The following is a 25,025-nucleotide window of genomic DNA, read 5'->3' on the forward strand; positions in this document are numbered from 1 at the left end:
AGCTTTCCATCTAAAGAATGTTGCCTTAAAAGGAATAGGTCCTATCTGAAAGGGATATTAGCTTGAATAAGGCTTTGGGAATTACATCTGATCTTGACGGGGTTACGAATGATTTCTTTTGAAGATGATTCTTTAAATTTTAATAAATAATACTCAAATTCTATTGAAAACTTTTGTTTTGAATGCCTTAATATATGTTGTTCTCGGATATTTATTTCTTAGAAGATGTATACCTTACACCAAAGTCTCTCGCTCGATGTATCCTATATATACCCTATAAGCAAAGCTATTCAAAAATGTAACTCAATGTTTGAATTTCACGTTTTGTGCTGCAGTGTGTATTTTATGAGTATTACCGATGTTTACCTTAGTTATTTTTTTTTTTGATTTTTAGTCTCTTTTAAAATTGTATAATGAATACAAAATAAAGAAAATGTGATTCGAATAAATGTTATGTGTGTGGATCCGATTTACAAATAGTTTACCAATTTTTAGTGGAGAGTTTTTTTGTTTAGTTAAAACATAGCAGCTAAGAACTAACAATAAATATTGGAAATTTGTTCGATTAGGTAATATATAAGTAAGTGTCCCGAGTTTTTTTTGCATATGTAATAGGAAATACCCCATGGTATTCTCCGCTTTCCCTTTTATATGGTAAATTTTATTTATGTATATAATAGTTGTATACAGTGCGTTTCTCGACTAAAAGGCAGTTAAAAGTTCACGAAAATTGCAAGAGAAATACTCTAACAATTCAATTTTTCAAAATCAGTCGATTTTTTGCATATTTCAAGTATTTGATGGTTGAATAGGTGATATGATAGGGTTTATCTAAAAAAAAAACTGGAACTGCCTTTATGTTCGCGTAACGCACGGTATAAACGCTCGGGTGGATTGCTCCAATATTTGAGCTTTACATATAAATGCCTTAGATGTTTTTGGGAGTTTTAATGATAGGATTATTGGATTAACAGTAAGATCAGCTAGGTTTTTCTTTTGTTTTGTTTTGAGATACAGATGCAATATATACTATATATATAATCGTTAAGACTTAACAAGGGGCTATCAAATTATATCATAGATAAATATCCACGCGCGTGTCTATATATGTATATTTAGGCCAAGAGTTTAGTTTTGGTTAATGCTAAGTGAATTGGAACAATTTGTTTTTTAGTTTTTCTTTTTTTTTGATAGTATTTTGAATGCATTTTAACAAAAACATAAATAAATAGCAGTTCTAGTTCTATGAATTCGATGCGGGATTTCTTTGTTTTTCTTTGCATGCGTTTCTCAAGCGTTACTTTTAGGTTTATACAAATCAAGTAATACATAGATGTATATTAAGGATCTTATCCTTTACTACTTAGAGATTATTATTGAATACAATTTCTGTTTATTTTTATCTTTTTTTTTGTTATAATTTAATATTAAACGTTTGAAAAGATCTCGCGCTTCATTTGTAAACATTTTTATTTGTTGTGTTTGATTCTTTTTCTGGGTTTTTTGTTTGCTTTCGTTTTGCTAAAATATCAAAAACGAAATGGAGGAGGAGGAGCAATGGCAAGCTTTGTTTGAGATGTGAGTGAGTTTTTCATCGAGTTTTTTTTTTAATTTTGAATTGACTCTTGAAGATATTTCCCCGTCTAATTGACCTTTTTGCGAAAGGTATTCATCTGCCTTTTGTGTTGTTCTTGGACTCAGCTTAGTCCAAGAACGGGTTTTGTCATACAGGCCGCGAGTGATGGGCATTTGGATGAGGATGGGCATGTGGATGTGGATGGGAATGATGTTGGGTGACGCTGCTAATGCTGTGATTGCTGCTACTGCTGCTCGCCCCGCCGCCGCCGCTGCCTTTGGCCCTTGTCGGTGGCGGCGGTGGCGGTGCCTGCCTCATGCGCTGCTGCAGGATACGCGGCAGCTGAGGATGCGCCTTGTGCTGTGCAGGTGGTGCGGGTGGTGGTGGTGGCCTTTGATGATAGTGGGGCGTCTGTTGTAGCTGCTGATGCTTGCCCATCGATGAGGCAGCCGACGAGGAGCCAGAGGTCCCCGATGTCGAGCTGGTTGACGCATGGGAAGTCGTCGAACCCGTAGCCAGTTTGGTGGGCAGCCCCCCACTAGCCGCCGGCGAGGCCATGGTCCTGGGCACCGGCGCGTCTATCAGCTTCGGGCCCACCACGGGCGCATAGGAGCCGTCATCCTCGTCCGAGGACAATGAGTTGGCATCGGAGGGTGTCCGCGATCGCGACGGTGGCGACATGGCATCCTGCTCCTGCAGAAACACCCGAAATCCCTGTATCGATTCGTTCAAGGCCCATAACTGCGAAAGCAGCGACAAATCCAACTGCCGTAGGCCGTACATTTCACGGCGGAGTATGGCCAACTGGTTGTCGATCGTCGATGATGAGGCTCCAGTGCTGCTAGAGCTGTTGGTGGGCGTGTGCTGTTGACTTCCGGATGCCACACCCGGACCAGCACTGTGTGTGGAGGAGGCGCGACTGTGCACAGACTCCCGATCGCTGAGCGACTCCTGGGTAGAGGAGAGGCTCCCATGACGCTGACTATGATGACCGTTGTAGCTGCGATTCCTGGCCGCTGCCGCTGATGTGGAGGGACCCAAATAGAGGTCCCCGGCGGCAGCGGTCAGGGTGACCACACTCGCCGATGGCGAGGCAGTATGGGATGTGTGCTGTTGATGTGAGGCGGTGGCTACGGCAGCGGCAGCGGCGGCAGAGCTCAGACTTTTTGGCAGTGGAGGCAGACCACTCAGCGAATGCTGTGGATGCTGTTGAGGATCGCTGTTGTCCATCATTTGGTTGGGTTTTCGAGTAACGTAACTCTTCTTCGTCTTGGTATTTTGCTGTAGCTTGCTTGCACTTGCTTCTTGTTTCTGCTACTCCACTCGTTTCCGCTTCCGATTCCTTGTTTAGTGTATATTGAATTTCCAACTTTGGCGGCACATGGGACACTGTTTGTTCAATGGTTGCAAGTTGAGCCACTTGACAATGCAATGCATGTGGAAACAATGGGAGCAGACACCCCACACCAGGGGGCAATCGTCACCGGGCAGCGCACACTCTGGGCAAGTGCTCTCGAAGGACATGCGACAAATACCGCAATTATCATCATTCGCTATCCAACGCCAAGTTGCAACTCCCGTCCATGACTTGATTGTTACTTTCATTTTGCGCACATTGGTTTACACTGGAAAATGTATCTGTATCTGCTGCAATGTCCGCGAATTGCAACAAATTTGTCCGTGACTGCTAAAAACGAATGCTGTCGCAATCTTCGTTGTTTTTCGCAAAAAAAATATAGCGTTTTTTTTTCCGCTGTTCTGAAAATAGGTCGTACGTAGTGATGGCTAAATTCGGTATCGATGTATTAAATCACCCCTTGTTAAGTGATCGATATGTGCATTAGCAGCTGCAGCGATAGCTGTAGTGAGTTGTAAATGTGTTTATGCTTTTTTTATATTATAAAACTTGTAGGATATTTACGTATTTATATTCATTTTAGGAAATAAGCTGTCATTTATAACTTCAATTGAAATACTATTGGAAGCAGTACAGATTTTAAAACGATACAAATAAAAACAGTTTTATCACTATCGGTGTTTTTGTCCACAAGCAATCGGTGTGCTGCCACCACCAGCTGAGATCGCCTTTGAATTGAACAAATACAAATTTGTTTTTTCAATTTAATAGGAACTACGGACTATTTGGAAAAGTATAGGTTGAGCGTGCGAATATCCTGAAATTTCCCACAACATCATGAGCATTGGTAAGCGCTTCCAACAAATTGTGCTGCTACAAAAGAAAACTAAACCAAAACCAATCTCAGGATTCATTCGGAACCAAGAGTGAAGTGCCAATGAGCCTTGATCAACATCAACCCGTCATATACGAATGTACGTACATATGTACATATATGTATATGTAACTAACAAATCCCTTTCCAGCGTGACGTATACATTCCGGAATGCACTGATGTGCGTAGAAGTCCTAGAAGATATTGGGTGATAAAACCAAAGTATTTCTGTATATGGGCATAGGTACTGTGAGGCTCGACTCCATACAACAAGTAAAGTAAATAGAACAGCGCAAGCAGCGAAATGATTGAACTCGTGGAAAACAGAAAGAAAAGGTTCATGGGGGAAAGCCTCTGCCTATTGCTGGATAGTCGTAAAGGATTTTTTGGACATATTAAACCAGCTAAGCTTTGCTTCCGCGAACATGTATATTTATCGTTACAAACATATTGACACATCTCTCACGAGCATCTGGAAAAACTGCTGCAGATTGTTGGCGAGCATGTGGTTAGCTCCGAGTCCGTACTGGATGACGACACGAATATCGAAAATTTGAAAATGACCTTTCGACGGACCAGCGGCGGATGAGACGATCTAAACTGCCTGAAAATGATCAAATCTTTGGAAGCTTATTTTGACTTTAAAGACGAGAAAGGGTTGTTTTCGGATTTTGTTTGAAACCTCACGTTTCTAAGGAAATCTCCGCACTTTCTGAGTTAATGGCTTCAAACCTCTTAAATCATACTGAAGCTATTGAAGTTATTGCTAGACTTTACATGCTTAAGATCATTACCAACAACAGAATCGCGGTAAACACAAAAATTTACTAGAACTACTGCAGGACCGTGTGGAACCCAGCAGTGAAAAGGTATAACTCTGAAGGTATAAAAGACGTCGATGGAAATATAATCGATGCTCTGTCCATCCCTTACGTTCCAGCCTGTTTCTCCCATACCACAACGGGCTGGTGGAACCATTCTGTCTTAATCGAGAATAAATTAATCAATCTGGCGACTGAGGCCGCTTCAGATATCGAACTGAAAGCCTAATTTATGCCTAGAGACGCTAAGGTAAAAATACCAGGATACTATGAATACATCTGCCTGGTGATTTTGGATGCCGGTATCATGAGCTTCGACGGTGACTATAAAATTTGCAGCGGAATCTCGGCAAAGCGCCAGGGAGAGCATAACTTTGCAGCGTTGGTCCATGCCTACCTGCGACGTGCGCCAGCGGATGGGGTATGTACGATTACGGCACATGATGCGGTTATGGCTCTAACAACTGCGAACACTTATCTCGCAAACGAAGTAGAACTCCAGAAAACGTTTTTGAAGTGTGCTGTTTTGGCGACAAGCAAATATAATGGCTACGGCATCTTTCCGAGTTGTCCCAAAGATGATGATGACGATGAAGCAGAGGGGAGAATGGAGGCAAAGCGTGATAACATTTCTCCAACTTATTCCTTCAACAGTAAAAAGGTCCTTAAAGTGGGCGACCATGAAATATTGGATTTAGTAAACTTATCGGCAGAAAGTTTAACCGAGATTCTGGAGAACCACTAACACTGGCGCACGGATCCGCTCGGCTACTTTGCCTATGGATCTGTCGGTATCAGCACAGATGATTCTCACCGCCCACTTCCGGACAAAAATATACTGACAAGTGGTCAATATGACCTTATGTGCGTTCGCCCATCGGTTAGAATAATGATGGCCTGTGGCGTGTACGATAAGGGGCCTCTCTACAGAGGCGGTTTTTCGAATATTCTCGATATTGCCTCGACGTATGGAAGTTTGTTGCTAGGCCTGACCAACTGGGTAGCGGCCGAGCTGGGAGAAACCATTTTCATGCCTAACAACATGGGGAATAAAATTCGGTTTAATGATTCTTTTAAGCAACAGGAAATGTGGCCGATCATAACCGGCCAATTCGTCATTTTGAATTACAGTCAAAGGGTAGTGGATCAATTAAACCATCACCAGATACTGGGATTGTCAATGAATATTGCCAGTAAGGCGGCTAACATACCTGTCTCAGGGTATGATACCCATTACAGTTGGAACTGTCCTTGGTGGTATGATGTGTTCATTGCCAAAAAACTTGGGCACTCATTCCAGCTAAAGTCACAACTACGGCCAGAACATTCTACTGACCAATATGGCTGGATTATAGAATTATAGAAATCCATTGGATTTGTGTATGCTCCCAGGGCAGTATTAAATACGAGCTTAGCCGTAAGTCCTTCGACATTATGACACCCTCTGAAGAGGAGAACTGGGGTAAAGCATATCACAATGTAAGCTCTGATCACTACGCTGCAACCGATGAGAAGAAAGATTCGGGTATGTGTCAACTAGCTGATTTAGGTTAGGTTAGGTTAGGTAGAGACGGCCGCCAAGCTCGCTCGGAGCCCAGCACACTTAGGCCGGTTTCGGCCCGTTGTGATACCGCTTGGGATCATTCCCTTCCTGCAGATGAGACTTCATGTCAACAGTTGTCCCATCCAGATGCCCTTATAAAGTTGACGATCTTTCTGGAACATAGCGTGGACATCTCCGAGATGTCGTTCAGAAAGGCAGAGCCCAAGTGATGCAGCCTCCTTCTGCTGAGAGCTGGACAGGAACAGAACAGGTGTTCCACTGTTTCCTCCTCGTCCTCGTCTCTGCAGCTGCGGCAGAAATCATTGTATGGGGCACCCAGCCTGTTTGCGTGGGTGCCTACTAGCCAGTGTCCTGTGAGGGAACGTATGACTGCGCTGCACCTTTCCCTGCCTAGTTTGCAGAGCTCTGAGGTGCGCTTCTTATCTATGGTCGGCCAAGTTTGCCGAGCTGTGCGACAACGTGGCCCTATTTGCCACTTGTTGTCTATCAGTCGCGTGTACTGCTCCTTTATGTTGAGCTTGCAGGTGGCCATAGGCATACAAATATCCTCCTTATCTTGGAGAAGGGTGGTTGTAGTGCCAGATCTGGCCAGCTCGTCCGCTATGCAGTTGCCCTCGATATCCCGGTGGCCCGGGACCCATATAAGGCTGATAGCAAATTGCTGAGCCATCTCGTGAAGAGATCTGCGGCACTTCGCCACAGTAGCCGAGTTCGAGGAGATCGCGTTAAGTGATCTGATCGCAGCTTGGCTGTCGCTGTAGATGTTTAGATTGGTTGCCGTGGTGGTAACCGTGTGAAGGCAGTACAGAGCCTCCCTGATTGCTGTAACTTCCGCTTGGAAGACGCTACAGTGATCCGGAAGCCTGAAAGATTGCCTTATGTTAAGTTGTTCAGAGTAGATTCCTCCTCCAACCCTGCCGTCCAGTTTTGAGCCATCCGTGAAGATGCTTATAGCCCCGTCTGGGCCGGGGAGTCCCTCGAGCCAATCGTCTCTATGAGGGATCATTATGCTGAATGGAGTCTCCGTGTGCTCCATTGGAACTTGATAGTCCGTTCTTGCTGGGACCATGTTGTTTTTATTTAGTATAGATGAGTGACCTATGTTCTGGGGTACCCATTGTTCAGAGTCCCTAAGACGTATTGCTGCCATTTCTGCCCGCTCCTTTCCTGCAAAGTCAAGGCTCTGAAGGCATAACATGGAGTTTAGCGCATCATTTGGTGTAGTTCGAAGAGCTCCACTGATGCAGAGGGCGGCTGTTCGCTGAACCTTGCCCAGCTGATTGGTGATTGTCCTTTTTGTTAGGGCAGGCCACCAGACAGTAACTACGTAGAGTATTATAGGTCTGACTATTGCCAGATATATCCATCGGACTATGCTTGGGTTCATGCCCCACTTTAGGCCGATAGCTTTTTTGCAAGTATAGAGTGCTGTCGTTGCCTTCCTCACTCTATCCTTGACATTTAGGTTCCAGCTAAGCTTTTTGTCAATTGCCAACCCTAAGTAACTGGCACTGTCGCTGAAGGAGAGCCTGTATCCGTTTAGTGTTGGGGGGTTGAGGGGCGGGACCTTGTATTTTTTTGTGAATAACACGAGTTCCATTTTCGAGGGATTTAGTCCCAATCCGCGCGATTCTGTCCATTCGGACAATCGAGCAAGCTTTGCGGTCATTAGGTCGCATAGTGTTTGGGGGTATTTCCCCGCAAAGATAATTGCAACGTCATCCGCGTATGCCACTACTTTACAGCCCCCCTCTTCCAGGTCGCATAGAATCTTATTGACTGCAATGTTCCATAGAAGAGGAGACAGAACTCCCCCTTGCGGGGTTCCTCTGTTGACATACCTTGACTGGATGGACGATCCCATCGATGATGTCACCGTCCTGCGTATGAGCAATTGATCAATGAGCATCACCAAGTGACGGTCCACCCCCAGGTCAGTCAGGGCTTCTGTAATGGCGCCCGGTGTGACGTTGTTGAAGGCTCCCTCGATATCGAGAAAAGCTATTAGTGAGTATTCTTTGAGATGCAGGGATTTTTCTACACTCGAGATCACTTCGTGAAGTGCCGTTTCCGTGGATTTTCCTTTCCGGTAGGCATGCTGCGCACTTGAGTACAGCTGGGGACTTATGGTAGTCCGTAATTGTAACCCGATAAGTCTCTCAAAGGTTTTGAGTAGGAAAGACGATAAACTGATTGGTCTAAAGTCTTTCGGGGTTGAGTGTGAGGCTTTGCCTGCTTTAGGGATGAAAACTATCCTAGCCTTAAGCCACGCTTGCGGTATTGTACATACCGCCAGTATCTTCCTAACTAGCTGATTTAAAAACAGGCATTTGTCAGCTGAATATTATTATATTACATTAAAAAAAAAAGTATAATTTTTCCGCATGCATTTATTTGTCGTAACGCCAACGATCATTATCCGCTAGCTTATGCAATGCACTATTATTTCGACCAGCTATTCGAGGAACTAAGGAAATCTAATTGACGACAGACTCACGTAAAATGTGTATTTGTTCATAGTTGCTACTATAATGCACATCATTATTGCATTATTATTCATATGATTATTAGGTTTAATACTGTTGTATTTTATTACAAAAAATAATTTCAATAATTAATTGGGATTTGAGTGTTGGGGTTTGTTATACAATTTGAATTATAATTCGTCCACTTAATTATTTATTTTCAATTTGGCAGCGGTTTCTCAGCTGAGAAATAACTTCGCTTTTTTAATTCAAAATACAACTTTTTTCATAAACAATGTATCGACGGTCGTAAAAAACCATAGATTTTATCGATTGCGCGATCGATGGTTTTGCCTTTTTCAACACTGACATTAAAGCGGCAAAAATTTTAAGTTATGCGAATACAAATAAATACCAAAAATTGTGAATAAATGTGTTTAAATCTAATGCGCGGAAAAACGGAAGTGAATAAATATATCATGAGATATTGGCGGTGTGTCATAAAGCAGCGAAGTTCCTTCCGCTTGCGGTATACTAATGTTTTGGCTGGGGTAAGGGTAAATGTATGATTTAATTTCAATATCATGGTCACAAGAGCGTAAAAATCTCAATTTTAGACAAATGCCAGCGGATAGGTCTGACCCTAGGTCAGATCTCTAATCAACAAGACCCGTGCCGTGCTTCGGCAACTTCCCAAAGCTTTTAATGCTGGCATTCTATGCTCCCCAATACTCCTCTCTTTGGTGGAGGTAGTGCCGAAGTTATAGTCGCTTCGGTCGCTGCTGATTCCAACGGCGATTGTTGAACCGGACAGACGTGTCGGGTGCTCGAGCTGGCTTCAATCGGAAAGCTTTTTGTTTTGTTATTAATTACGCGACGTGCGACGCGATCATGTTTTAATTTTATTTTGTGCCCTGGGAATGCATAAATCATCAACTAACACAAAAAGTATAAATAGTTACCTGAGTCCTGAGCATAAAAAAACCTCAAAAAAGAAAGTACTTGCAAAGGGACGTGACTGAAAGTTGTATAATCGCCAAAAAAACAAATGTGCGAAAGGAGTCTCGAAGGAGAAACGTGAAAAAAAAGTAAAGTGAATGGCTTGTGAGAGTGAATAAAACATACAAATACGAGCACAACAAAAGTTTAATTTTAAAAAATAACCACTACAAAAACGTTTTTTAAGAACCTGTAATTGAAAACGCACATGAATTACCCCAACACATGTGCACACACGAACACACACATGTACGGAGCAACAAATCCAACCCAAAACGGAGTGCGAATACACTGTGCAACACGTTGTTGACCCTGAGGTGGCAAGAGCCCTCGTGATATTCCAAGAATAACAACAACAGCAGACAAAACGAGTGTTTTGTACCCCCCCTTGTTCTCTCTGTGATCTGCCCCCCTCCCTACATCTCTGTATCTTTCTGTGTGAGCAATTATTTAGCATAAGAATTTATGTTGCAGTTTATTGCACTGCTCTCACCGCGATCTCTCTTTTTGTCTCTGGCGGTTAATGTACCTCCCCCCCTCTCCTTCTGGCGGTTGATGTACCACCCTCACCCTGTCCTTCTGGCCTTTGTTGCCTCATTTTCTTGCTGTCCATCTCTGTCCTGTAACAAGTGTGTGAAGAGTGGCTTTCTTCAAAAGGCTCACTTTAAAGGAGATTCTTCTCTTCTATAGTTTGTTCCGGTTTTGGATTTTCCTCTGGATTTTCTCAAATTCCGAGAAACAATTACATATCGTACACTTAGAGAAATTGGCATATCAAATGTCATAAAATGAAATATAATTCAGACGTTTCGCAACACCCATTTGAAATCAATCCTAAGTTCTTAAACATTTTTTTATGGGAAAAGCATGAATTTTCTATGAATTATTTATTTATGGATTTATCAAAACGCATTTTTTTTCTTTAATGTGGCGTGTGTTGATTACAAATGAAATGCAAAGTTTCATTTAATTTGAAAATCGTTCACTGAATTGCGGATTTTTGATTCGCTTTGATTTGTCTTGCCTTGTCATGTGTCTCTTGGTCATAAAAATGCTGCTAATAAATAAACAATTATGAAAGATGCGAATTTTCGAATAAGTTTACGGGCAATTTAACACTTCAACTGGTTTTGAGATGAACAAAATAAACCATTTCTACAGATAGGATATTCGTTTGTTGCCAGCCGCCATACCATAATCATTGACTCATCGAATTACAGTTCTTGGAAATTACTTAGGAGTCCGCTGATTCAATAAATAATTTATGCATTCTGCTTAGAAACCAGTATAGATTGTTTTTTGATAAGATCGGAGGTTTCCGCAGACAAGAGACTGTCCATTTAAACTCTTTTGGATAGATAGAAATACACAAAACATTTTAAGAAATGTTGTTCCAATAATCTGTCTAAATTTATATCTATTTATCTCGAATTGGATTGTATTTTATTGGTAGTTTCTCTTGAGAACAGTAGGTAGTTCTGAAAGATTGTAAAAAGTAAAAACACCACGTGTAACCACTATCAAATTCAAGTTCACTGACATCTGAGTATCGCTAATAGTTTTCCCCCTGCTCTTTTAACAAAAAATTGATTGATTACGTAGTATGTTTTGTTGATCCCAGCGATTAAATGGTTCCAAAAAACTCTTCCTTTCACCCCATATCTTATCTGTTATCGAATAGACCGAAAAATACCCATATCTAATACGTAGTAAGCTCCAAAAATGAAGTTCGTCAGACGACATTTCATGAGAGGATAGGGGGCTGTGACATGTGTCCGACGACTTGCAATCGCTCACCTGTTGCCGTACGTAGCACTCTTACGTACGTATCTTTAGAGCCTTAGCCATGGAACAATCAAGTGATTACTGATATAAAATTGAAGTAAATGAGTTGACAAACAAAAAAGATTTCAATGAGAGAGAGAATGTGCATACAATGTTTTTTTCAAGGAAGCATCTCCTCAAATGCGACATGCATTGAATGAATGATTCACATGAGTCACTCACCTAAGAATACTCGCCGCCCCAGAGATGAACACGAACGCGGAACTGGAAAAAAGAGCACTCACGATGAGAAAAATTAAAACCGATTAAGGCGCATCCGAGAGGATTGTCTACGATTCATTCATAAAGCATAAAAAACGTACACAAAGGGAATGTAATTAATTTCATGGGAACGGATTCTACAGATCCATGTAGTAATCTTTTCCGTTTAACACTGTAAATACTAGTTTTCAAGGTAAACCAATTTAGAGAGACCTTTATCGGGTGTAATCGTTGGCATTATCTCTGTAGAACATTGGAAAATGCAGGGACCTCAGGGTTTGAGGGGGTACCCCCGTCAAGTACTCAAGTTAATTGATTACGGTATGGTTTGTAGAAACGGCAAGGTGAGAGCGAGAGAAACAAAGACAGTGAGAGAGGAGGCACCTTCAATTCGGATTTGAAGTATTCGTCGAAATTGAATTCATCATACGTTCATCCCATTTCTAACCCTACAAAACGATTGCTTTAAGTAGTACGTGAGAAGGGATCTATAGGACTATATTTTGGATTGATTTTCTCTCAAAGATCATACTCTATTTGACCCCAAAAGATGTTTTTGTCAAGTAAAAGCATTCCTTAGATGTTATTCTTGAACTACTCTATTTTCCATCTTCAGATTGAGGTATTCCCCAAAACTTAAAAGAGACTTTGCTCTCCGTTAATTTTTAGAATACATTTTCCGGATCAATTTTTCAAAACCTCTTAATTTTTGTGTCATTTATGAAAGTAAAAATTTTCCTTTCAATTAAATCGGAACCCCATTTCCAAAATTGATTAATAGATAGCTATATGTATGTGTATGATTTCTGTTTGCTTTTCTGGCGATTCGAATGGCGTCTGAAATGTTAACAAATTGTCGGGCACGAATCGAAAACATTTGCAAGCTCCATTACGCTTGAGATACTAATTCAAAACATCAACAAGAGAGCGCAGCGCGTGTTCCCCAAATATGATAAATTTCTGTATGTTTGTTCGAAAAAAAATATACGAGAACGAGAATCTGCAGTTGCACAAAGTCCGTTGCTGGCAGACGGGGGGCCATACGGGCATTTCGTGGCATGAAATGAAACTTGATTGCAAATGCAACTCAAACTCGATCGAAATACAAGTCACTCGAAACGCGATGTCTGATGTCGCTTGATGCCTGATGCCTGTCACAGGCCTAAAGTTAAACAAAAACGAGGCCATTGCACGCCACTTTGCCGTCTGTTGGCTTCAGTATTACCATGAACCGGGGGAGCCAAAACTGGCCAGCGGTTAATGACACCTTCTCTCCTACCACTCTGCCCCGACGTCTGCACTGACCTGAAAATTCTGAAGCCAGTTACAGAGGCAAATATTGAATTGCCAGTGGCGTGTGAACGATTTAATTTGTCGGGCTATTGGTATTTACACTTACAGACGCTTAAATCAATAAATAAATAAGCAATCGAGCGAGGAATCGTCGCCATTCTTGGGGAATCGAAAGCAAATATTGTAAGGGGAATAAAGATGGGAAGATCTTAAGCATCTGTACTTCTTTAGAAGTGTTTGGAAGGTAAAGAACAGAAAATATCAGAAATGCAAACCGACCGAGGGGCACTGCTGCAAGAGGTTCGACATGTAGGAAAGGATAACAGAAAGGACTCTAACTAACAGTTGAAAGTTATCCCTACCTAATAGATCACTTTGAAAGCCACATCATTTTTCGATTTATCTTTTAACGAAGATCTTGATCTCCCTCCAAGCCCCGCAGCAAAAGTTTTTCTAGTGGGAACTCAATTTGAATAACTACTTAGCGAAAAACCACTATAAAATGGAATATTAAATAGTTACTATCAAGTAGATATACAATAGATGTTTCTCCCTCTTGACACTCACGAGAGTGAGTTTATTCTATGGTTTTTTTCTACCTTTTTATTTTTGGTGATTTTCCAGTGGGAGATTCTAGATAATGTTCATTTGTGCCGTTTATTGTTTATACTCTCTACAGCCACAAAACTTGTTTTGTTGCCATAAAATTATACTATATAGAGGGAGTATATGATGGAGGGAGGTGTCTGAAGGCGGCTGACGGGCATATAAACAATTATTAAAGCGAAAGCCATAAGATATTAACTGGTAATTCTATTAGAGCTGCATCAGAGATGAGCTTACAGAATGAATGATCATGAATCCAAATTAATTGCTTGATATATAATAATTTGAGGGAAAGAAAATGGAATTTTTCCAGTGATTTTCCACAGCAGAATATGGGTTTTTGATAGCTCTATTAATTAGGATAGTTATTAACAATAGGCAGTCTAAAAAGGGCATAAAATCCCTCTTGAAATACGAGTCGAATGGAGTTTGGCTACTTTTTTATCTTAAGCGCTTTTGTACCCATAAAATCATATATTTTATATGATTTATCCAATGAAAATTTCGGAATTTATTTTAAGGCCCAACCTTTGAAAATTTAATATCCGAAAAAAAGCCAAAGATCGTTTTAGATATCCCACACAAATTTGATTTGGAATTTCGGAATAGCTTTTGTGTTCGTTCCCTGTTTTATTATTACTCGTATTTTGATTATTTTTTGTTTATGAAAGAATTCACCGCATTGCATGACTCGCTTGAGTGACTCGAAATTATACACTGAAATCCGATTGCTATTGTTCGCCGATTTTAATATTGTTTTTGTACTTTCGAGCGGAAGTTATACGCTAGCAAAAATCCCTGTTACCTGTGTGTGGCATGCGATTTATATTGAGCAGAGTAGAAGCCGTTTATGGGCCAGTTCAAGGGCCAAAAGAGAGCGTAGCAAATTGCCAAAGTAATATGACAGGTTTGTGTACTTGGCAAACTTTTCGCTGATTCATTTCTGGCGAGTTCTGTTTAAGTTTGGGGTTTTCTAAATAAAGGTGGATCTGACAAAGCAAACTGCTATATAGGGTAGTAATTACGAGTATTATATGTATGTGTTCCAGCTGACTGCAGCTAAAAGTTGATTGACTTGATTCATGGCAATCACAATTTATGTCAAGCGGGATTTTCAACTCCCAATTGGTTTGTGTTTTTAGAACAGATTCACATTATGATGCATTGGTTGAAGCACACATTTTTTAAGAATATGTAAGTGAATCCCCACTGAATGAAAACAGGTCTAAATAATGGCATTAGCAGAAAAAAAACTATGCAATATCCATAGCAATTGAAAACCGGTTTAAAGTGCTCTTGACAGTCGCAGAAGCTGGAATTCTTTGGCCCTTTATGTTGTTTGAAGCCATATCTAAGCTTTTGTGAGGCAATCTTAAATTTTAAGCGTACAAAAACTATTTTAAAAGACTCGCCAATTCTTCTACTTCTAATTGCTTCTAAGAACTATATTCTGATTAGAAATATCGCTAGAAATATTCCAAGAAATAATTATAAATTTGTAATCACAACTTTACTGATGGTTGCGCTTAGATCTTACTTATAGCTCTTATATCTATATATATGAATATTCTTCATAAAGGGTGGAAGGAATTACAAATTGAGATTGATTTTGAGCTACTCTGCATCTAAATAAATTCAAATTAAATCTAGGCACTTGGGGGGCCTTCACATAAACTGTCAATCTGCCCTCGCCGTGGCTTATATAACACCTCGAATCAGTTTGAAATAAGCTTCACGCACAAAACGTGTAAACATCAACAAATTGCATTACCTGTAACAAAGAAAAACAGTCACAAACAACATGAATGCTATTCATTTCAGTGAAATTCAATTGTCATTCAATTCAATCCCCTTTGATTCCTTCACTTGGGTACCCTACCGCTATACCACCTCAATCACATGTGAGATCAATGAGTGTGCTGTTGAGTCGCTTTTCAATTCAAAACTGTCGTCGAAAGCTCTCTGCAAAGTCATGCAGACAACCAATTGATCGATTTGTCGCAGTGCTCACATGATTCGCTGTGATCTTTGAACTAACAGAGCTTTTTTGTTTTGTTTGTCGAATTTAGGCACTGAAAGATCTCTTGCTCTTACAGTGGGTACATATTTGCTTTTGTTAGTCATTTCACACCTTCAAAAATTAAATGAAAATAACACCAAGAATTAGCTTTATCTGCACTCAAGAGATTACGTTCCAAGTATGAGCATTGATAGATAAACCCCACCTAAGAGATGTCTTCTAAAGAAAGAATAAAGAATTTCTGGTGTTTTTTTTTTGAATGAAATTCAGTTTTCTTAACCTTTTTGTTATTATTGTTATTGCCTTTTATCAATTTGCAATCATTAAAAATCAATTAGCAATCTTTCGATAAGAGTTCTACAAAGCCTATAATGCCGATAAGAAACGTGTTGCTTGATTATTTCCCATAAAATACAGCAAAAATGCTATCTGTAATCAGAAACCTAAGATCTTTCAACCACTGCCTAAAAGTATGCTTAAGCTGAAAGCCCCTTTGCCATTGCCCTCCTCCCTCTTACAATCTTCCTCGGGTGGGGCGGGAATGATATGGCCTCAATTTGCAGACCCGCTTATCGTTCAAAAAGCGTTAAGTAAACCCAGGTAGACAAGCACCACTGTGTTACGGTTATCTCTATGGGAGTACGAGTGTGTATTCGTGCCAGAGTGTGCAAGGTGCATGGAGCATGGTTTAAAAAATAAGTTTCAATTGCAGCAACAGCAACAGCAACAACCAGTCCTATCGCTCAGAGACACACATAGAGAAAAACGGCTGGGCGACAGGTGCCACAATCCAGCAACAGGTTACAGTGGGAAACTTGACATGAGAATAAGTCAAAGAAAATATTCCACTTAAAGTATATATTAAAGATGGAAAGGGATTATTATCAAATTATTAAGACAAATTCCAGAATTCTTGAGTGACTAGTGCATTATAAATAAGTTATATTTGTAGAGCTAGGAAATAAACAAAATAAATTATGATTTATAATCATCGAAATTTTAATTAAAACAAGTCAAAACGTTTTTGTCGAGTTTCTCATTGGCAAAACGCATTTTAAAATCAACTTTAAAATGAACTTAGTTTTTTTTTAATTTTTTTTCAAGAGATAACAACTTTAAATCAATCAAATTTCTATAGAAAAACTCCCATAATCTTTAAAAGAATGCCATGAAATTAAAAAAAAATAAAAATAAACTTTTTGCATTTGTTAATCAAAAAGATAAAAGTGAAACAACACAAATCAATTCAAGATAGCGGAAATGTCATAAATTATTGCCAAAAATGTTTTCTTGAAATTAAATCAGTGAACAATTTTTCAAGTCACCTGTCCCACAGTGCACACAGAAAGAGGCGAGAGGGAGTTTCAGCGCGAGCAAGAGAGCGGGAAATCCGTGCTCTCTCGCCACTTTTGCAATTGACAGTAATCTATCATGCGCGATCGATTGGCTCTCTCCAAGCGTTGGTTGCCTCACAGCCCCCTCTCTTTATACGCTGTGGCCTACTCTCGCCGATCGCACCTTCACGCTCACGATCCACTCTCTTCTCTCAGTTCAACTCCCCGTCACGCTCTTCTTTCAATCAAACTCTCATCTGTTGCCTTGCTCTCTGTTGTCTGATGCTTGTCGTTGGATGAGTTAATGCAGTCCATTCGGTCGGTGAGCGTGCGCAAGGCGTCTTAAGATAAGGTTGGGCATTGCCAGGGTGTTCTCTTTTGAAGATTTATTTTCCTTGTATACTCCATCGCCACATTCTATACCTGCTTGGGGGCAAATTCATATTTAAGTCAAATCGAAGAGAGCGGTAGGCCCTCACCTTAAAAGTATACACATTGATGAACGGTAGCCTATCAGGCACCTCACTTTTATCACACACGCGCTCGCGCCCGCTCTCGCACACGTACACACCTGTTCAGAGTCAATAAGAGAGGACGCCAGAGAAAGCCCCCTTTGAGAGAGAGAGAGAGAGCCGCAATTGCGAGATATTGCGCTAACACTTCATTTGCCGATAAAACCCCAAAAGCTCCACACACACGACACGGCTCCACGCTCTGCGGCGTCACAGAGTTTTTCTGAAACTGAAGCGAGCGCACATTCCAGTCCAGCCGAAATCTGGATGTAATTTATTTCCCCCCTTTTAACAGAAGCAACAAATTAATCAAAACATTTGACAAATCAACCTGCTCCCATTCTTTTTGACACCAACAAAAAAAAAAAAAAAAAGAAGAAGGAAACAAGAGACAATCGGAGATATAATAAAATTAAATTAAAAAAGCATATTAAAAGACGACAAAATGTGCCGCTGCTGTCAAAAGTAAGTGAACTTTTTTTTTTAGCCGCTGTTTTCCGTCGACAGTAAATTATTTTTTACTAACATTTGAAATTGCGTTTTTTCCCCCGCTCCCCGCCCGTAGTTGTTGGGAAGATTTCTACTGGAACTGCTTTGAGGAGCGCTTTTGCTACGATGAATCGATTGGTAAGTCACTCGAAAACTATGGCTATTATTTGATCAGATCTGACGGTTTTGATGGAGCCGGGAAGCACACACAAGTGAGGAGCACAGGGGGAGGGTACGTAAGTGAGTGAGTGAGTACACTCAAAGCGTACACTCACATTCACATTCAAAAGTAGATCTTGAAACGCACCATGTGCCATGCGCCATGCGACGATATTTGCGCGTTTTAACGTGTTTGGCATTTCAGATTTAGATTGTGCGGACAACAACAAAAGTGACGAAACAACAACAAAATGCAGTAAAATGATATTGTGGAATTTTTTCAAATATTCAGTTGGGCCTTCAGTAATTTGTAGATGTAGATGCAGGTGGAGTTCCAATTTCCATGAATATTATATAATGCTAGAGAGAGAGAGTACTTTTAAAGATAGATGCACGATTTTTGTAAATATGATTAATTTAAATTTTTTTTGTCTAAAAGAATCAGTTTTATATAAATTTGGAATCTATATAAATCTATATAATCTATATAAATAATCTATATAAAGTAACCAGTAACCAGGTCTTTAGGGGTATTTTAAGCCTCAAAACGTCAAAGCCGCCTCTTCCTTGAATGAGATGTATTAAAATTGCTCACGTATTTTCCTTCTTTTTGCCCACTTGTTTTTGCAGCCAATTACAATCCCGAAGACGACGAGGACTATTTGGCCGCTCAAAAGAATGGCCAGATCATTGGACGCATACAGCCAGCAACTACCGACAATAATAATTCCCTGACTGTGCCACAACAACCGATTTGCGATCAGCCGCAAATGCGGCAAAACAGCTCCGGTCTGGGCCTGAGTCTAATGAGGTACTAATTGATAGATCAAATTTGGATCTCCCACAAAAACGATCCAAAGATCATATTTAGCACATTGTTTGCAGAGAGGCATCAGATTAGCGATTGGCTTATAATTTGAATTATTAATTTACACATCAATTTTTCTTTCTCTCAATCTCTCTCTCTCTCTGTCTGTCTCGTTCTGATTGCGCCCGTTTAGTGCCAAGATCCATGAGGAGGACTATCGTCGCGAGACGCAAATAAATGTACCCACACTGGGTCCCGAGATATTGGCGGTATTTGCCAATTCGCAGATCTTCCAAGACCATCAGCCCACAAAGTTAAATCGCATCAGCACAAAGACATATTTGGCCGGAATCCATTCGCCCAATCGGGAGATGCCAACGACGCCGCGAGTCAGCGATCAGGATCGCTTGTTGCGTCGCCTGGAAGGTAATGATGGACATGGTAGTGCCCATACACCACTCCTGGGTGGTGGCAATGGTAGCAAGAGTGGCAAGAGCACACGAAGCAGCAGCATTGTGTCCAGCGGTGTGCCGAAGGTTAAGTTCTATCTAAATTGAGGGGGCACCGCCTGGGGTGGGTGTATATTCGCAGTATTTGTGCCAAAGAATGATAAACTTTCGGCACACACACAAATGTGACTTAATATTATTAACTAATTAGTTCTAAGTGTTGCGCGATAGCAACAGAACATAGACACAACGATATATTCGACAAAGCACTTTCTATTGCTGGCATTTTAGTATTATCTAGAGCTCTAAGTTTCCATACTTTACGTTTACAATAACTATATTCTAAATAAGTCTTAATTGATGGACCTTGTAAATGTGTAGTCCTAAAATAACACCCCGAGTAAAACAATTTTTACTTATCACAAAAAAACTAAAAGAAATACCCATTTTCTGGATTCATATATAAAGAACTGAAGGGACACCTACTGATAATGATTCTAATAGAGCTAGAAATATAGCTCATATCATATATTGAGCTTGGAGGCATCAAATCTGAATATTATTTATTGAAGAATCATCTAAGATTATTCTATCTCTCTGGCGATGATTTCATCAAATCCAGCTAAAGATATACATACTTCTATCTCTACAAAATCCACTAAAACTCTTGAATTGGATAAAAAAGCTGTATTCATGGGACTTTCCGTTCTTAGCAACTCTTTAATCTTCGAGATTATAAAAGCGACATTCTTCTTGGTGAACCGGCCCTCGATGTGCCTCGACAAAAACGTTTCGATTGGTTGAAAGATCCTACGAATTTAGCTCGAGCAGCTAGACCTCACTTTGAGTGTTCTTTCTAATTTAAATTCAAAAATAAAAACATTTTGAAAAGTTATTTACCCACTTTAAGGCTGCTAATCCCAGCTTTATCCATTAATTTTGTCAGTTTTGTGATTTGGAACACACTTAAAATCCATTTTGCTGTCTTTACTTTGAGTCATTTTCTCTGGAATCTTATGGCTAAAGTGCGATATCATTTATGCACTTTGAACAATGAAATTGTTTGCTAAGCATTGGCATTACTCAGCAGCTGCAGCTAATTGCCTGAGATCCGATTAAACAACACACTTCAGTAGCGTTGAGAGGTTGTTCTTCCTAATGATTTTCGATGTGGAATATAAATGATGAAAATTGAGAGCGGAGTTGTGAAAAAAAGATTAGAAGAGATTTAAGTGAGGAATTGGTAACAGATCATGTCGAAATAGAAGCAAGAGGGACTAGTTAAACTTTTGGGAAGAGATATAAGAAAAGTTCTATGAAGTAACCAATGAAATCAGATTTTATGGGGATTTGTGTGAAATTCTTCTCCAAACTTGGAGTCATATCAAAGGTACTCGTCCGTACGTTTCTCTTCCATTAACCTTATTCTCATCGCCCAAAAGTTTTCCACACCTTTTGAAGCCTCAAATGCGGAAGAAACGAATACAATCTGGAAAGTGGGACCAAAATTTAATTAACAAGATTATTTCGTACTGACGAAAATACCGGTTTCCCATCTGGAGTTGGATTAACATTTTGTATGGGATGGGGTTCTGGTAGCCATTCAAACGTGGTGTACGTCAGCCATTAGTTATCACATCTGGAAAAGATAAAACCCGCAATCCGGCAGCTGCAATTGGAGATCATTTTTATGGGCGGGCAGGGTCCGCCAGCGATTTATCATATTTTATGCAAATTGAGAAATCATTATGGCAGGAGAGTACACTCCACACGCCACCCTACCAACCAACCACTCTCCCATACCCAAACCGAATCGAATCGAACGAATCAGCCAATTAGTCAAATTCCCGATTTTGATTCCCTTATCGGAATCCCATATATAAAAATGTTAACAGCAAATAAACAGTGTGTATGAGTGGTGGTAGCACCTTTTTAGTGGCCACCGTTCAGAGAGAGTTTTGGGCTGAATAAAATGTGAGATAAGAGAGTAGAAGACCTTGTAATCAGTTCTTCAGTTTTGTTAACGATCGATTCATTCTAAATCTGAGCTGATAAAAACCCTAAAGGCAAAAGAAATTATATAATTTCAGGGGGGTTTGGTATCATATTTCTTATAGGTATGTTTTCTTTAAGACCTTTTGAAAATTGAAGAACAGTGGAACCTTTTGTAGCTTAATGTTACATTGTGTTCATTTCAGAGGAACTGTCATCCCACACATCGTAAAAGTTGCCCTAGAATATTGTTTTCTCCCAAGGTTTTGTTGTATTTATAGATTATATGTACACACATATGTATGTACTCATGATATTCCAATCTTAACGACGTTTAACTATTCATCACGTTTTTTGTTGCGGCTTTTGTGCTGAATGGTGAATGGACTTTTTATACACTGAGCAAAAACAGTTATAGCTCATATTTTATTGCCTTTCGCTCACTGGCATTGCCGCAAAGGCGTCACAAGATATATAATATGTAGTATATATTTTTATGGTTCTGACGTTGGCCGTCGGAACCAAAGTCTTTCCAATGGACGTGCCCTCAAACAGGGGTTCTGCTGTGGGCCTCTGAGCAATACCATTTTACAATACGTTTGTATGTACAGTGCGTTTCAGTGACTTAAGGCAGATATATAATGTTTTCTAATAAATTAAATAATGCTCTTTTGTTATGATAGAAAAATCGAAGAATGCAATGAATTTTTATAGGTTTTCTACAATTTAGACTTTATAATTTTGTTTCGCACTGTTTTCCTATAAATTATAGAACAATCTTTGTATCGTAAATGTTTACTGAATCAGCATGATGAAATTATTTTCTTGATAGATAAAGATTACGTGCGGTCAACCAGCATTTTAGGTTCTAGGATTGTCATACGGGTATTTCCTGTTGATAGAGGTTATGATTCTTTAAGATATAGAAACAGGGAAATTTCCTAAGAGTCTCCTCTTTTTTTCCAGAGTGGTCGGTTTCCCCAGAGTGTTGTTTATTATCTCTTCGTATCTGGCATATCTGTCATGAACTCTAGGGGTCTTTATCTTGTTTGCCAACCTTTTATTAGTACTATCTGTTACGATACGTCAACTGATAATCTTTAGTTAAGATTCATAGTCATTTTATATGTTACATATATCCCATATTTTCCAGGCGATGCTACAGATTCAAAGACATCACCCGAGAAACGAATTACATTCACTTTGGCCCCATCCTCGGCAGAGTGCTCGCCCGAGGGAAGTCAGACCTTGTCCCCCAAAAAGTTCGAGGCCATTGCCGAGGAGGAGAAGGAAGACGAAAAGGAAGAAGAGGAGGACTCCCTAGATGAGGTTGTACTGCGACCCCGCCTCATTGATCGTCATCCCCATCTGTTGGCCAATCCCATTGGCCTAGCCACCACTCCGAAGCGTATCCTGCGCTCGGCCAAGAGTGTGCCGCACATGCACGTGAGATCGGCGGCCAGTGAAACGGATATATTCTCCATCAGCGGCACTGTGAACAGCAGTCAGATAAGCATGACACCAGAGGTGCCCTTCATATCGTTCAGCAATCTGCCCAAGAACTACGAGGATACACCGACCATCGAAAAGTATCGCGTGTCGCAGAGCCTGTACTCCATTCAGACGGCAAATGCGGCGAGGGCCACACAGGATGATTACTCGATGCCACGCTACTTCCGTCGCTCTGCCATGCTCATGACCCAGAGCTCCGAAGTATTGCCTGGCAGTTCCTTGGCATCCATGACACCATCGGCCACGTCATCCACGTCGCCCGGTTCCTCCAACAACGAGCTGCGTCGCCCGGAAAAGGAGAAGAGCAAGCGCCTCCAAATGCTGCGCGGCAATCTACCGCCACTACTCATTCATTCCGTCTCGTTCAAGCGTAATCGCGATGAAGGCAAACAAGTGGATTAATATCCATAAAATTGTACTTTAAAATATATGTGTACCTATTGTTAATCTGTGTTTCTGTATTTTTGTTGTATCTGACTTAGTGTGTAGGTCCTGCGTAAGGGATTAATGTATTGTTCTATAAGCTATAACCTTTGTCCACTCTCACTCAGTATTCGGATATGTACTTCATTATGCATGTATGATTGATATTACAAAATAAAATTCATGTTACTACAAGTAAATGTATTAAAATTCAAATTTCTAGGATTTAATGGAAAGTATTGGGTGTATCCATCTCCTGAAAGAGAAACCCTTAGAGGTTGCAAGCAAAATTTTCTAAATTTAATTTTATTTAATTTAAATCCACATTCAAGTTGACAGTGGTGCCACAACAGCTCTTACTATTTATCAGGCGGAAATTTCAAATAAAAGAAAACCAAAATAAAATGTATCTTGTTTCATGATTGAATAAATAATACATTTATTATACATTTGTGACAAAAAATAGAGAGTACAACGTATTTTGTTCCGCTCAAAGTGAAAGGACAGGCTTTTGTGATGTATTTCTTAATGAAATATGCAGAAAATAGTTAGTTACAGCAACCATTATAAACCATACAGTTTTATAGCTCAACGCTTTCTTAAAGATCAGCGATTTCCCTTAATTAATTCGTGATGTGTAAAGTGGTGATGTGGATATAGCTATCTTAACCTTTTGGAATACATTTCATATAAAAAATACATATTCGAGTACAATTTGGATAGTAATTTCCAGTTACTTGAGTTGCAGCATATCCAATAGCTGGTCTATAAATCCCTGATCATTTTCATCTTCATTAGGCACAACAAAGTCAAAGCTATCGTAGTCATCCAGATCACATTCGGAAGGCACATCATCAATGCCCTTTGTGAAGGTCCAGCCCCGGGCCTGACGCGTCTCTGGGCGTGAGGTAAGTCGTACAGTTCGGACCATATTCTGGCCATAGGTCTCGCGAAACCATTTAATGTCATTCTTCCGCCGCACATCGCTGACTATGACGTAAGCGATCTGATCCAGGGGCACCTCCTCCATGGCTGCACGGCAAAAGTAGCCATAATCCTTGTTGCGCACCTCATCGCTCCACACAATCATATCCCGACGATACTGCTCCTTGTAGGGGCCATCGCTGAGCAAGGCACTAAGGTCCAATTGCAGCTTGCGCGCCCATTCCGATTTGATGGGCTCCGAGATCCGTACAATTATTGCGCGATTCGTTAAGCTATTGAAAAGATATAAAACTTCATTAACTGAATGTTTTACTTGTACACCCCTTACCGCTTTTGTAGTCTCTCGGATATATAATCCTTGCCGCACTTGCGTTTACCACTAATTAAGACTATTTTCAACATTTTTCTGTTGACTAACTTTCACTTTTGGATGCCTCACGTTTGCTTTTCCAATGGCGCTGGCCCTCAATACTGCTGATGTTTGGTGAATTGCATCAGATATTCTCGCAGGCCTGAACTCTGGGTTAAACCTCAGGCATTGTTTCATCTTATTTATGGTAATTTCAGTCAAAAATTGATGCGAACATCGGATTTGTTTACATTTTTAATTTAAATCAGCTGCTGGTGTATCGATAGTTTCCATAGGTGTCCATCGATAGCCCGCTATGTGAGCGGGGATTTTTAAACTTATGTTGAAAATAGTCAAAAATTATTCTATTAGGTGTTTGTTTTTGAATGAAAGCTACATTTTTTGATTATTTTAAGCAATTGTTTTTGACAA

The 25,025-nt window shown here is 40.3% G+C and overlaps 4 protein-coding genes and 1 long non-coding RNA gene across 8 annotated transcripts; 2 read left to right on the forward strand and 3 right to left on the reverse strand.

The window, feature by feature from the left end:
* Positions 1-309: 309 nt before the first annotated feature.
* On the reverse strand, positions 310-2,829 carry LOC108162094 (homeobox protein Hmx). Its single transcript, XM_017296656.2, has one exon. The coding sequence runs from the start codon at positions 2,807-2,809 to the stop codon at positions 1,724-1,726; it is 1,086 nt and encodes a 361-aa protein (XP_017152145.1). The 5' UTR covers positions 2,810-2,829; the 3' UTR covers positions 310-1,723.
* Positions 2,830-2,899: 70 nt separating this feature from the next.
* LOC108162096 (anaphase-promoting complex subunit 11) lies at positions 2,900-3,388 on the reverse strand. The gene has a single exon (XM_017296658.2). The coding sequence runs from the start codon at positions 3,179-3,181 to the stop codon at positions 2,924-2,926; it is 258 nt and encodes an 85-aa protein (XP_017152147.1). The 5' UTR covers positions 3,182-3,388; the 3' UTR covers positions 2,900-2,923.
* Positions 3,389-3,609: 221 nt separating this feature from the next.
* LOC108162097 lies at positions 3,610-5,709 on the forward strand. 3 transcript variants are annotated; one of them, XR_004472937.1, is made up of 4 exons: positions 3,610-3,780; positions 3,841-3,907; positions 3,959-5,049; positions 5,123-5,709. It is a non-coding gene; the product is annotated as an uncharacterized LOC108162097 (long non-coding RNA). The 3 variants fall into 3 exon arrangements; XR_001775538.2 differs by having other exon boundaries at positions 3,613-3,780; positions 3,959-4,676; positions 4,748-5,709; XR_001775537.2 differs by having other exon boundaries at positions 3,612-3,780; positions 3,959-5,709.
* Positions 5,710-9,439: 3,730 nt separating this feature from the next.
* On the forward strand, positions 9,440-23,494 carry LOC108163062. Of its 2 annotated transcripts, none has more exons than XM_017298133.2 (6): positions 9,440-9,745; positions 17,763-17,932; positions 18,033-18,094; positions 18,746-18,926; positions 19,117-19,349; positions 22,518-23,494. In XM_017298133.2, exons 2-6 carry the CDS (start codon positions 17,913-17,915, stop codon positions 23,276-23,278), a joined length of 1,257 nt encoding a protein of 418 aa, XP_017153622.1. In that variant the 5' UTR covers positions 9,440-9,745; positions 17,763-17,912; the 3' UTR covers positions 23,279-23,494. The 2 variants fall into 2 exon arrangements, with proteins under 2 accessions (XP_017153622.1, XP_017153623.1); XM_017298134.2 differs by having other exon boundaries at positions 9,440-9,605.
* Positions 23,495-23,704: 210 nt separating this feature from the next.
* Positions 23,705-25,006, reverse strand: LOC108163063 (probable phosphomevalonate kinase). Its single transcript, XM_017298136.2, has 2 exons — positions 24,573-25,006; positions 23,705-24,516 (listed from the first exon to the last, which is right to left on the reverse strand). Exons 1-2 carry the CDS (start codon positions 24,644-24,646, stop codon positions 24,033-24,035), a joined length of 558 nt encoding a protein of 185 aa, XP_017153625.1. The 5' UTR covers positions 24,647-25,006; the 3' UTR covers positions 23,705-24,032.
* Positions 25,007-25,025: the final 19 nt, after the last annotated feature.

The sequence above is a fragment of the Drosophila miranda genome, chromosome 4 (genome assembly GCF_003369915.1).
Source record: "Drosophila miranda strain MSH22 chromosome 4, D.miranda_PacBio2.1, whole genome shotgun sequence".
Taxonomy (NCBI): domain Eukaryota; kingdom Metazoa; phylum Arthropoda; class Insecta; order Diptera; family Drosophilidae; genus Drosophila; species Drosophila miranda.